Source organism: Dreissena polymorpha, chromosome 2, assembly GCF_020536995.1.
Source record: "Dreissena polymorpha isolate Duluth1 chromosome 2, UMN_Dpol_1.0, whole genome shotgun sequence".
NCBI classification, from domain to species: domain Eukaryota; kingdom Metazoa; phylum Mollusca; class Bivalvia; order Myida; family Dreissenidae; genus Dreissena; species Dreissena polymorpha.
This window is the reverse complement of record NC_068356.1, coordinates 148,089,557-148,103,820: the sequence shown is the minus strand read 5'-3', so window position 1 is coordinate 148,103,820 and position 14,264 is coordinate 148,089,557. Positions and strand designations below refer to the sequence as shown.

The 14,264-nt window shown below is 37.7% G+C and overlaps 1 protein-coding gene across 5 annotated transcripts in view; it reads left to right on the top strand.

The window, feature by feature from the left end:
- The window catches only part of LOC127869380 (ubiquitin carboxyl-terminal hydrolase 8-like), a 94,285-nt gene that overhangs the window by 6,195 nt on the left and 73,826 nt on the right, over window positions 1-14,264 (top strand). For all 5 annotated transcript variants that reach the window (XM_052411903.1, XM_052411905.1, XM_052411904.1 and 2 more), the window contains exons 4-18: window positions 702-787; window positions 1,080-1,237; window positions 2,012-2,198; window positions 2,500-2,662; window positions 3,386-3,533; window positions 3,777-4,425; window positions 5,405-5,494; window positions 6,384-6,597; window positions 7,349-7,450; window positions 8,335-8,495; window positions 9,234-9,358; window positions 9,788-9,922; window positions 10,508-10,685; window positions 11,136-11,196; window positions 12,050-12,180. In XM_052411903.1, coding sequence (XP_052267863.1) covers window positions 702-787; window positions 1,080-1,237; window positions 2,012-2,198; window positions 2,500-2,662; window positions 3,386-3,533; window positions 3,777-4,425; window positions 5,405-5,494; window positions 6,384-6,597; window positions 7,349-7,450; window positions 8,335-8,495; window positions 9,234-9,358; window positions 9,788-9,922; window positions 10,508-10,685; window positions 11,136-11,196; window positions 12,050-12,180 — 2,588 coding nt within the window. The remainder of the gene's footprint in view (window positions 1-701; window positions 788-1,079; window positions 1,238-2,011; window positions 2,199-2,499; window positions 2,663-3,385; window positions 3,534-3,776; window positions 4,426-5,404; window positions 5,495-6,383; window positions 6,598-7,348; window positions 7,451-8,334; window positions 8,496-9,233; window positions 9,359-9,787; window positions 9,923-10,507; window positions 10,686-11,135; window positions 11,197-12,049; window positions 12,181-14,264) is intronic.

Here is a 14,264-nt window from a genome sequence, read left to right as displayed (position 1 = left end):
CTATAATACAAGTAAACAGTGATAATAAAATTGTGTAATTTCCTATAAGTATGTTTATTGTATATTTATGGTTTAGGAAGTTGTTTAAAGTCGTAACTTTCTTAAAGAAAACGGCAGGCTATAGAAAAGAAAAGGTCAGTTATGTCACTTGCTGTGATAAGATTGAATGATGTCCCTTTAGTTAAGTGTTTGGGTTTTATGCCATGCATTAATCTATTGTACTTCAATATACACTTGTTTTGTTCATATTCATGTTTGTTGACACTTGTTTTCGGCGTATATACATGTTGACATATATCAATTCCAAACACATGTGATGTTGACAATGTACATCGTGCAAGTCAAATAAAATGTCTGTCTGTCTTAATGCTGACAGCATATAGCTTAAGACATTTTTGGACCGTGTCAACTAGTTACCAGCCATGTAAACTAGAGTTTTATTTGGTGTTAACTAGAGTGACGTCCTTTTTTTAGTACTTACAACCCTTGTCGACTAGAGTTTCATCCCTTGTAAATGAGAGTTACATCCTTTTCCTACTAGTCACATCCCTTGTCAACGAGAGTTATATCCCTTTTCAACTAGAGAAACATCCTTATTCTACTCGTGAGTCGTGACATCCCTTGTCATAAAAGAGTTTAATCCCTTGTCAAATAACCTTACATTCCTTGTCAACTTGTTGTGTAAATATTATTTATTGCAGACATACTATGACAACCTTCTTGGTGCTAAGAATCTGATGGCAGCCATAGACAAAGCAGAGGAACTCTCTGGAAGTCTGAAAGAAAGGTACATTAGTTGTAGGTTACATGGCAAACACTCTGTGGGTAACTCATATGCTGTTCAGGTTTCTATCATTTTTGACGTGTATCAGTATGTAAGGGTTGGAAACAAAGCCTTGAAAATCTAAATCTAGTAAGAAAGGTCTTTAATTTAATTTGGTGTTATAAAGGACTACAAACACTTCAAAGTTTGTAGTTTACTTTATGTTTTTAAGTTAGATTGGCTCTGTGTTTGTAGATTATTATACTAGATACAACTTGTACTGTGTTTGTAGATTTATCTTGCTCTGTGTTTTTAGATATGACCTGTTGGAAGCAGAGATGGTTGCCAACAAACTTGCATCTCTGGAGAATGAGAAACCCTCAGAGCCTCAGCAGCCTGGAAAACAGAAGGACAACGATGTGTCTACAGACACGATATACAACAGGAAAGAAGGGGACCAGAAGACTAATGGGGGTACAACACAGCTGTAAAATAGATGATGGGGCCTCACTGTGGGAAAACTAGCGCTATTGCACATGCATAAGTGTCGTCCCAGATTAGGCTGTGCAGTCTGCACAGGCTCATCAGACAAGACACTTTCCGTTTGAGTTGCATTCTTGCTGAGAAGAGACTTCTTTTAAATAAAAAAATCCATAAAAGCTGAAATTGTGGTCCCTGATTAGCCTGTGCCGACTTTACTGGCTAATCTGGGACAACCCATAATGCACATGCATTAAGTCTGGTTTTCCCAGAAAAGGGCTTATGCATGTGATCTAAAAGTAATTGGAAGAAAGATAAACTTCAAAATCAAGATTTATGTAGCTTATCTTGATCTTCTACCTTCTGACATGTTTAATTAGCTTTTATGAAAAAAAGATAAGCTGGCCACAGCCGTGAGAACATTGTATGACAGTGTTTGTTTTCACACTTTTGGGAATGGGTCCGGGTTGCTTTGGATTGGGGAAAAATAGCTGTGTTTACACTAAAATTTGGAAATTAGTGCTGTTATGTTCTGCTAAAAAATGCTTCAAAATTTATAATAAAAGTGTTTTCAATATTATATTTTCTAAGGTTCAACTTATAGAGCTGGGTGCGAATTAAATGCTGAGATCTAAAAAAAATAATAAACCTTCAATTGGGAATATTTAGGTTTCATTTGGGGAATTTAAAAACTTTTGTTAATTGGGAATTTTGTCCGAATGGGAATGAAGAAAAACACACTGTATGATAATGTTAGTATGCTTGCAGAACTGGTAAGCCCTTTGCCCCCCAAGTCCAATCCAGGCAAGCTGACCTGTGCACAGCTCTACCAGATGTTGGAGGACCGAGACACCCAGCTGATACTGATGGACATGAGGTCAATAGAGGACTTCCAGGAGTCCAGGCTCACCCACAAGGCCATCATCAATGTGCCAGCATCAGCAGTCAAACCTGGGTTGGTGAATATTTCTATTACCTGGGCACTTATTAATAAGTCACTTTGTAGGAGACTAATATGATTTAATTTTTGTTCAGTAATTACTGTAAAGTCAGTATTATTCGTAAACTTGTTTTACTTTCAATGCTCTCAGTCCTTTGTTTGACCACTAAATTGTTGTTTATTTCATGGGTTGACCAATCCACAAACTTAACACACAAATCTAAAAATCACCTACTCAAATTTTTTATTTTATTTGACAACACCCCACAGGCTAATCTGTTACGACACTTTACCCACTTGTCACTTTCCGTTCCAGGACGACTGTGTCGTACATAGAGAAGGCCCTCCCAATGGACTCACTTTCACTATGGAAGCAACGAGGTAACATTGATCACATCGTTCTACTGGACTGGAACTCCAGGTTTGAGAATGTGAAGATTGGGAGCTCTCTACAGACACTGAAAGATGCATTGTTTAAGGTAATTACATTTGAATACTGTAAGTTTAAACGTATTTATTTTACCTCCGTTGCATAGAACGGTTTATAGAAAGCCTTAGGTTTATGTGAGAGACTCTCGAGTCCGTCTCTTGGGCCTAGAACCAGTACAGAACCAGTACTTGGTGTCTATTGGGAAGATCAAAAGAACGCTCCCATAATGGGGATTACACCATTGACCTCCTGGTCACTAGACGGGCACTGTATCCATTATGCCATGGCGCCGATGGATGCTGTGGTGATGTACTCGAATTTATTTGAGCCTTGCTCTGAGAAAATGGAGCTTAATGCATGAAGTGTCACTGGAGCTTAATGCATGTGCGCGAAGTGTCACTGGAGCTTAATGCATGAAGTGTCACTTTCAGCCTAAAGTGGTTTTTGCTAAGAAGAGGCTTTTTAAAACAAAAAAACATAAAAGCAGAAAGTATCATCCCTGATTAGCCTGTGCTGCACTTTACACACATTCATGATTCATTAAGCCCCATTTTCCCAGAACGAGGCTTAATTCTGGTTTGTTCCATGCATGAACCTTTCACTCTATTTCAGTATGACAGTAAAGTAATAATGATAATAGAGACTTCTATGATTCTCCCTTGATGGTAGATACAAGCAGTGGAAGTGATAGTGTATTTCTTGCTTGTTACATGCATTAACCTTCATGTTTTTCAGTCTGACAGTATAACACCAGGCTTCGGATCTATTTCAGTATGACAGTACAGTGATAATCAAGAGCGAGCCTCTCATCCTGGACGGGGGATATGAACAGTGGATGTTAGAATACCCCATGAAGTGTCTCAACCCGTCATTTGACAAGATATCCAGGCCAGTTGTACAGGACACGCAGGCGGGACTGCGTAAGAACTGCGCTAATCTTTATAGTTTCAATTAAATCTAAATTTGTTTATGGTTCATGGGCGACATATTTGTATGCTATTTCCACAGTTCTAGATTGTATAGGCAATGTTTGTCAATGGCCTAAAATAAAATGCTATCAGATGTGCACACTGTGCAGGCTGAACTAGGAGGACATATTATGTGCATGCATTAAGCCCTGTTATCCCATAACGCAGCTCATGTGTAAAATTCTATGTTTTCAGTGGATTTTGACTACCCCGACTATGACCAGGAATTCCTGCAACCAAAACCAGCCGAGGTCAACCCAGGAGACACTGCAATGTCTTCAAGTTTATTAGACAGCATCAGTGGCTTTCAAAATGGAGGCTTAACAACACCAAGTGGTAGACCAACCATCAATAGGTCTTTAAAACCTACTGTTGATCGATCTACAAAATCCAATATTACAAAAATAAGTGTGAATACAAATTCTGATGTGTCTGAATCTTCATCAAGTTTTCTATATCCAGATGTCAGGTCTGCAGCATCCAGCAAGCCAGCCAATCAGAATCAAGGTTCTACAAATCCTGATTTCAGGGCCGGTTTTTCAAATGTTACATATACTGACAGCAGGGCAGACAATCAAAGGACTGAGCGCATTGAAAATAAAACTGAATTAGATCCACCAACAGGTTTGAGTGGAATTTCCAGTGAAATATCTAAAGATCTTCAGGAACTTGAAAGGCAAAAGAAAATCAAGGAAAAGGAGTTGGAAGACATGAGGGTGCAGAGTGAGAGATTGATTGAGGAGTCACAAGCCAGACTGGAGAAAATGAGAGAAGAGGAGAAAAGTCTCTCACAATTGGAAGAAATGAAGAAAAAAGAGCAAGCAGATGTGGCAGATCTTATGAGGTACACAGTCACAGGGATTTAGGCAAAACTAGTGTATCTTACATAGAAATGTTAAGGAGATAAAAAAGTTTCATGATTTACCATGAAATAACATTTCATATAGTCTGATTGCATTAAAAGGTGAGAGATGACCATCATTACTGCAATTATTCACATCATAAAAAAACCCTGAGCTTGTTATTAAAGTAGCGTACTGAATTTTCAACCCTTAGCTGTTCTGTCAAAGAAAATGTAAATGCATTCTTGTCAGGCTTTGATTGTATCTGTTATATCATAACATTTTAAGTTGAGCTAGTCATTCTTCAGTTACACTAGTCACTTTGTTGTAAAGCTAGTCATTGTGTAGTTAAGCTATTCATTTTGTTGTTAAGCTAGTCATTCTGTAGTTACACTAGTCACTTTGTTGTAAAGCTAGTTATTATGTAGTAAAGCTAGTCATTTTGTGGTTAGCTTGTAATTTTGTAGTTAAGCAATCCATTTTGTAGAAAAGCTATTTATCTTGTAGTTTAGCAGCTCATTTTTGTAGTGAAGCAAGTCATTTTGTAGTTAAGCTTGTTATTTCTTGGTTAAGCAAGTCATTTTGAAGATAAGCTAGATAATTTGTAATTAAGCTAGTCATTGTGTAGTTAAGCTTGTTAATGTGTAGCCAATCTAGTCATTTTGTTTAAGTTTGTTGAACATAAAAAGCATATTTGATTTTAGAAAAGTGTAATTATTAACATTAAATGGATGATAAGAATTGTACACAATTGAATAAAGGGATGTTTACGATGATGACTAGTTAATTATTTTATAAGGCCCCTGTGTCTTAACAAGATCCTGGCCTGCAACATGTGAAGGTATTTCTGAATAACACAAATTTCATTTCAGTTTCACCACAAACTTGAGATGAAGTTTCTAGATACTTGGTGCTTTCATCATTACTATAACAAGATCTAATTAGGTGTTGCCTCTCATGCTGTTATTTGACTGTTGCCAGGTTAAAAAGGAGTCTTCAGCAGAAAATAGACGAGGAAAAACAGAACACCAGAACACAGGAACTGAGGAAAGAGTGGGAAGAAGAAAACAGGTAAAAACTGGCTGATAACTTACATTTTGCCATTAGTTTTCCATGTTTTTTATTTCAGTATTTTAATAAAATAAATGACAAATATGATAATGATTTGCTCTCCTGATGTTTTGTCCTTCCTATATAGTATAGAGTTGTTTTTTCTCAGTACATCTAGGGGCTTTTCAAACATTTTAGGGGTGTTTTGCTTATGGGTGATGGGTAATTTACAGGGAGGCAGGGGAGGGCTAGGTTTGTACTCCTTCTGTTCGTCTGGATCCTTTGGTAGCTCTTTTGAAGATACAATGTACTTTGATTAGGTTGGTATTGAATTAATTAATATAATGATTATGTTGACGGATTATCAAAGGTCCGTAGTCAGATCACTGTAAACTACAAGAACCCAAACTTAAAATAGTAATAATTCAAAAAGTACACAGATGTTATCATGAAACTAAGGCATATGGTGTAATAACAAAATTAACATAAAGGCCGTTTTGAAAGTCATACACAATCTTTAATTGATTAAGTGTTTTTACCAATAAAGGACACCTGTATTACTTAAAATTCTAAAAAACCTGTTATTTGCCTTATATTTTTTACATTAATTTTATTGTAAGCATTTAACAGGTACATCTAAATCATGCTCGATCGGTCATTGTCGGTTCAGGTACTACTTAAAAGTACCCTGGGAACTCTTTAAGTATCCTACAATGTATATGTACCCTAAGTACGGAATATATACTAAAAGTACAGTAACCCCGGAGTATGGCCAGGTGCCTTTAAACGTATTTTCCATTCCCCATTTAAATTGTAGTATATTTAAGAGTACTAGAGTTACTTTTTTATAAAAACTGAGCCGGGGACAATGACCAATCCAGTCTTAACAATCAGTATTTACTGCTTGAAGACAACAAGAACTAGCCCAGATATCGCGTGCTGAAGAGGATCAGAGGAGAAGACAGGAAGAGGTGGAAAAACTGAGAATGGAGAGAAAGAGAAAGGAGCAGCAAGAGGAAATAGAGCAAAAGAGAAAACAGCAGCAAGAGGAAACAGAGCAAAAGAGAAAGCAGCAGCAAGATGCAGAAATTGAAAGAAAAAGGATAGAAGAACGAGTATTGCAGGTTGGTTTGATGTGTTCTTGTATGGCTTATATGTGGAAAGGTCTAAAAAATTTTCCTTGAATTTTAACAAAACAATGCTTTTGATAAATCCAAACATTTGTCTATTTATGTGACATTTTATGTTTATTAATTTTTCTTAAAGTTATCTTTTCATTTCTGTTGATTGCTTAAGAAAATAATCACAATATCAACAACACTTACGTTGTATTTGATTCATACTAATAATTATGTTCCTTCTATTAATGTTAACATTCCATTCCATTGATACTATCATGGTATGTCTAAATTTGAAAAACAAAAACTGAAAGACAAAGCTAGTATACTAAAATCAACATGGAAGTCTGTCTTATACAGTCCAACAGACAACATTCATTTCAAAGGTAGATGTTTTGTTCAGTATAACATGATATTGTTTATGTGCAATTTTTATTTCCGTACGTTAACATTGCTTAATTAAGTTATAGCTACCTATAAAAGTGGAGGCGGGGAGAGATAAATTTCACGTTGTCATTTACTATAATTTTGTCAGTGCAGGCTTAATAGTGACAATAGAAATGAGATGGGCACTGGGAAAACAGGGCTTTATTTGCGTAAAGTATCACATAATATTCTATGCAAGCAGAGAGTGATATCCCTGATTATCCTAATTTAGCCTAATCTGCGCACATTGAAATGAGCCTGTTATTCTCAGAGCGCTTCTCAAATAATAGTTCATTATTCAATATCAATATGCCATGCCATGCCATGCCAGGATGCTCAGTTGAGGGTTCGTGAGGAAGAAGAACGAAGACAAAGGGAGATCACTTCTGCAGAGGAGGCGGCAAGAAAACTCCGTCTGGAACAAGATAATAAGGTCAGACACATTTCATAAAGGTCAGACACATTTCATAAAGGTCAGACACATTTCATAAAGGTCAGATACATTTCATAAAGGTCAGACAATTTTCATAAAGGTCAGACAACTTTCATAAAGGTCAGACACATTTTATACAGGTCAGAGACTTTTCATAAAGGTCAGACACATTTCATAATGGTCAGACACATTTCATAAAGCTCTTTACATTGATTTCTGAAACAGAGGAAAATGTTAGCCACACTTCATAATTGTTCTGATTTTTCTGAAATGTCAGCCATATTTCACCATTTTTCTTTTTTTTAAGAGGAAAGTGTCACATTTAAAAGCTTGTTGCAGTGTTTTCTGAAATGATGAAAACTGTCAACAACTTTACACAAGTTAAGTTATTGGCGCCTTTCCTTCTGGTACAGCTTATGTCTCACTTTGTTTATATTGCTGAAACAGAGAACAAGGCCAGTGAAAAAACATGCTGTTTTATTAAATTTAGCAAAAAGGTCAGCCATATTTCAATATTGTTTTAATTAAGTTTTCTGAAACATAGACATTCCCAGTCACTTGTTTATGTATTTTTTTGTGAAATTAAGAATGGGTCAGCCACATGTCACCTTTTTCATATTGTTTTCTGAAACAAAAAAAAGAACATTTGGGCCACAGTTAATCATTGTTCACATTTTATTCCTGAAAAGGAAGAAAAGGTCCTCTTCATAATTGACTGAAACACAGTGTATCTTTTTGTATTTTCTCTTGTGCATATGCGTTCATTCTGGGAAAACTGGGCTGTGCGCACTGCACAGGCTAACCTAGGACGACGCTTTATGCACATGCATTTAGCCAAGTTTTCCAAGAACAAGGCGTATATTTTTACTTGGCTTCATCCCTAGGCCAAGGAGGATGCTCATAGACTTGAGATAGAGGAGAGGCTGCGCAGAGAGAGAGATCTGGCTGCCAGAGCAGAGAAAGAACGACAGGCAGCCCTGGAGGAACAAAGGAGGAAACAGGCTGAGATTGACAGAAAGAAAGAGGAGCAAAGAGAAATAGCCAGGTAGGTGGGTAACAGATGCAGATGAAGGAGTTGGCGTAGTAAAAAGAAAAAGTGAGATATGTGGGCCGGGGGAATGAAAAAAGTGAGGTAAGTGTGTGGGGCAAAGAGGAATGTGAGGTAAGTGAGTGGGTTTTGGAGCCAAGAAAAAATGTATGTGTAGGAGAGTTAAGCAAAAGGTAGATAAAAAAGGTGGAGAATAAAAGGGAAGAAAAAAAGGAAAAGTGAGTAAGTGGGCTAGGCAAATGGTCAAATTTATTTGCGTGAAACTTAAATGGGCTTTCAAATTTATAGCTTGTATATGACATCAGTATGTGTTTCCACATTTTTATAGACTGGGGAACATATTGTTTTTGCCCTGTCTGTTTGTTGGTTTGCGTCAAACTTTAACATTGGCCGTAACTTTTGCAATACTGAAGATAGCAACTTGATATTTGGGATGCATGTGTATCTCATTTAGCTGCACATTTTCAGTGGTGAAAGGTCAAGGTCATCCTTCAAGGTCAAAGGTCAAATATAAGGGGGGGCATAGTGTTTCACAAACACATCTTGTTTATATTAATTTAGCCTCGTTCTGTGAACACTGGGCTGAATGCATGTGCTGAAAGTGTTGTCCCTGATAAGCCTGTGTGAAATGCACAGGCTAATTAGGCACAACACAACCCATATGCGTTAAGCCCAGTTTTCCCAGAATGTTGTTAAATTAATGACAAGCACAAAGCCACTGTTATCCTTATGCAGGCAGGAGAAGGAGGCTGCTGAGCGTGAGAGGTTGGAGCGAGAACGACGCGCAAGAGAGGAGGAGGACCGGAGGAGAGCTGAGGAGGCGCGCAAACAGGCTGACGAGAAACTACGACTTGTGAATGGTTTGTCATAGACTTATGTTTCGAAATGTGCAGTCATGGACTTCTGTCATGAAATGTGTATGTAAAAAACAGTGCGGGAACCGAATTTTGAAGGCCTGTGCAAACAGTTTGGATCCAGATGAGACGCCACAGAACGTGGCGTCTCATCAGGATCCAAACTGTTTGCTATTCTGATAGTATTCTTTGAAAAAAATCGAAGAAAATGCTAATTTTAGAAATTTAGCAGACAACATTTTAGCAGACGACAAATTTCCCAGCATGCAAAGGGTTAATCATTGGAAAATCTACTATGGCAAGGAAAATTATTCAAATATTTGTATTTCATGTCAAAGCATGTCTTAACATAGCGCATATCTTTAAAAATTGTGAGGTTTTGTGATAACAGAGACAACACACCTTCAACACACTGCATGTTTACTCTCATTTCAGAAGCGAAATCTCGCACAAAAATTGTTCCATCACCAAATCTGCCGGTCGGATGGGAGAAAAAACTGGACCCAGCCACACAGAGATATTTCTATGTGAACCACAGCCTGGGAACAACACAGTGGGAACCTCCCCCAGGTCAGTGGCTGCAGTTTATCACTGCATGTGCTACAAGTGCTTTTGGAATTTTGCGTTTTAAGGAAGTTGCTTGTAAATGAAAATCCAGTTTAAGCGAACTGCACTGGTTGATATAGATCGAAACTATGCACGTGCATTAAGTCCAGTTTTCCTAGAGCTTGGCTCATAAACTAGTTCCTGCAACATAGAGATATTCATGTTAACCATAGCCTGGGGATAACACGGTGGAAACCTCCCCCAGGTCAGTGGCTGCACTTTATCACTGTTGTAAACAAGTCTGGTACTAGTAACATTTTGAGAAATAAGTCCTGATCTGATGGGACTACACTTGTGAAGACGATGCTTTTGAGAATAAGTCTTCAACTTATGACACTTGCTTTGGGGAAAAGTTTGGTTCTGACAATTTGTGACAATTTAAGAAATGAATTTTAATATGTTATGGTATAATTAGCTTATGTTTTATGGTTCAAATAATCTCTCATTAATACATGTTATATTTACATAGACTGTGCAGGCATTAAACACCATTTCCCCAGAGCAGAGCACATATTTTTTTATGTTTATACTGTTCCATTAATATTTTAGACACAAGATCTGGTACATACACAACAAAACTCAAGGATGAACCCGAAACCCAAAGGCGGGGTCTGAGTAGGTCCAACTCATCACCTAACATCGCCAAACTACTTGAAAATGAGGACAGACTGGTTCAACAACAGAGACCCCTGCCTTCTGTAAACAGGGGAACCAAACCAGTTGACAGGTAATGTTTCTTAGACACAAAATCTCAACTTTTTTCAGTATTATCTGTTTCTATTGCTCATTTCATCAATGACAGGTTGCTGTGGGGTAGTTGATAGGGTGTCTGCCTAGCAACCGGGTATGTGGTCAGTAAAGATCTTGAGCATGACAATGCCCTTCTGCTCCTTTATTGCTTCCACCAAGACGCCAATCTTTACGTCTCTTCACAAAAATATTGATAAATACCTTTGAAATTTAAGATACTGTGGCAAAATTTTACTTGCAAATACAAAAACATACCTTTGCTAAAAAACATAATTACAAGTGTTGATTATTAGAAAATGTTATCAAACTGGTGAGATTTTCCAATATGCCTCTTTTTAGCAGTAGCCTGTACTTTTTGTGATCCTAGATCTTTCCATTATTTGTTTTCTGTGGACCTCTGTGGTTGATCTCTCGTATATGTTGCCAGGGAGGAGCTGATACCCATGCCAGCCAAGAGACGAGATTTAAACCCCATATATGGAAGTGTGGTGAGTGATAGATTATATGAATGTATATTACATTAGTCAACTGTTTCAAGAGTGTGCCTCAGCAGAGTGGAGTGGCTTTTGTTAAAACGTATCACTCAAGAGGCGCACACAGCACTTAAATATACATAAAAAGTATCTGCTTTTTATTCTTATGGTAATGAAGTCAAAGTCAATAGCAGTTAAGTCAAAGTCAAGGGCAATTCAGTCAAATTCAAAGCCAATCAAGTCAAAAAAAGGGAAATTAAGTCAAGGGTGATTAAGTCTATTTCAAAGGCAATTCAGTCAATGTCAAGGGCAATTAAGTCAAAGTCAATGGCAATTAAGACAAAGTCTAGGGCAATTAAGTCAAAGGCAATTAAATCAAAGGCAAGGGCAAGTCAAAGTCAAGGGCAATTAAGTAAAAGTCTAGGACAATTTTGTCAACGTTAATGGCAGTAAAGTCAAATTAAAGGGAATTTAAGTCAAGGGCAATTAAGTCAATTGCAAGGGCTATTAAGTCAATGTCAAGTCAATTATATCAAAGTCGGGGGCAATTAAGTCAAGCTCAAGGCCAATCAAGTCAAAGTAATTGGCAATTAACTCAAAGTCAAGGGCAATAAAGTCAAAGTCAAGGGTAATTAAATCAAGGCAAGGGCAATTAAGACAAAGTCTAGGGCAATTAAGTGAAAGTCAAGGGCAATAAAGTCAAAGTCAAGGGCAATTAAATCAAGTCAAGGGCAATTAAGTCAAAGTCAAGGACAATTCAGTCAAAGTCTAGGGCAAATAAATCAAGTCAGGAATTAAGTCAATTTCCTGGGCCCTGATCTCTTAAAAATGGTGAAAAAATTCTTTCATTGTTGCATTCCCCGTGTAGGATCGAGCGTTGACTGGTCTTCGTAACCTTGGCAACAGCTGTTACATGAACAGCACCATCCAGTGCCTGAACAACACGTCACCGTTGGTTACCTACCTCATCACGGACATATACCTGCGAGACATCAACAGGTAACACATTAAAATTGGTTAAAAAATATTTATTTAGTTATTTGTAAATACTTGAGAGCAATACAATACAAACATTCATAATACTTTTACCAATGTATTCCTAACCACACGACATTGCTATAATGCTCAATATTTAGACTGCAAAGAACACTTTGACAGAATTGAGAAAAAGCTTGAGGCCAATACTATGTTTCTGTTCTGTGGCAGGTAACAGAGCAATATTCTTAGGGAAACTCTGTGGTTGCATTCTGTTCAGGCTATTACAGGAGGGCCTTTTCATCTTAATCTTTTACGGTTATGATACTTTTTTTGACCAATTTGTAATCCCTTAAAAAATCATAGTTAATATATTTGTAAATTAAAGATTTAAGGGATAAGTTTCCAACCCTAAGATACGGATGAGTAGCAAACAGCATAAAACCTAAACATACTGCGAGTTACTATCAGGCTGTTCTGGTTTATGCTGGTTGCACTTAACCATTTTAACTTGACTTCTGAGTGGTAAAATGTTAAATTGATGAATGGGAAACATCTGTAAAATAGAAAACAACATTAAGGCAGAAAGTGTTGGATAAACCTGTTAATTCATCATTTACTCTTTGTTCTTGGAGATAAGAATTGTGAGGTCATTTTAAACCAAATAAAAAGTAACAAACTGTTGCATTCTTGTCTATTGATTTAATTTTAATATTTGATTCAAATTGAGTTAAGCCATTGACAAGTTAAAACAATTGTTTGCTGTAAACAGTGTATAATAAGACTTCATAAAATGCAAAAACAAAATGTAACTAGAAATGGCGCGGCAGAGGCCGACGCGTATCCCCACGCCGAATGTTTGACCTAGGTGTGCCCCAGGGTTGGTAATGGGGCCATGCATAGCTGAGATTGACCGTATTGTCATAAGAGAAGTTCATCATCAATTAGAAGTGAATTGGTGTAGAAATGAAGAAGTTATAGTAAAAGGCAATTTTGGGTGGGTGTGACATATGTGGGCAGGGCGCCCCAGGGTTGGTAATTGTGCCATGCATAGTTGAGATTGACCGTATTGTCATAAGAGAAGTTCAGTATCAATTTGAAGTGAATCGGTGTAGAAATGAAGAAATTATAGTAAAAGGCAATTTTGGGCGGGTGTGGTCTATGTGGGCGGGGCCCCAGGGTTGGTAATGGGGCCATGCATAGTTGAGATTGACCGTATTGTCATAAGAGAGGTTCAGTATCAATTTGAAGTGAATCGGTGTAGAAATAAAGAAATTATAGTAAAAGGCAATTTTGGGTGGGTGTGGTCTATGTGGGCGGGGCGCCCCAGGGTTGGTAATGGGGCCATGCATAGTTGAGATTGACTGTATTGTCATAAGAGAAGTTCAATATCAATTTGAAGTGAATCGGTGTAGAAATGAAGAAATTATAGTAAAGGCAATTTTGGGTGGGTGTGGTCTATGTGGGCGGGGCCCCAGGGTTGGTTATGGGGCCATGCATAGTTGAGATTGACCCTAATGTCATAAGAGAAGTTCAGTATCAATTTGAAGTGAATCCGTGTAGAAATGAAAAAAATATAGTAAATGGAATTTTTTGGTGGGTGTGGCCTTTGTGGGCGGGCGCCCCAGGGTTGGGATTGGGGCCATGCATAGTTGAGATTGACCCTAATGTCATAACAAAAGTTCAGTATCAATTTGAAGTGAATCCGTGTAGAAATGAAAAAATTATAGTAAATGGAAATTTTTGGTGGGTGTGGCCTATGTGGGCGGGGCGCCCCAGGGTTGGGAATGGGGCCATGCATGGTTGAGATTGACCGTATTGTCATAAGAGAGGTCCAGTATCAATTTGAAGTGAATCGGTGTAGAAATAAAGAAGTAAATGTAAAATAACCTAAAAAAATGAGTGATAATTTCTGACGCGGCCCCACCCCAACCGCTATTACTTTTGACCCAGGGGTCAGATCAAAATTCCAAATAGTGCAGGGTCGCACATATGCTCATAGCTACCATGTGTGTAAGTTTCAAGGTTCTAGTGCTTTTAGTGTAGGAGGAGATAGTGGCCAGGACGGACGGACAGACAGACAGACAGACAGACAGACAGACAGACGG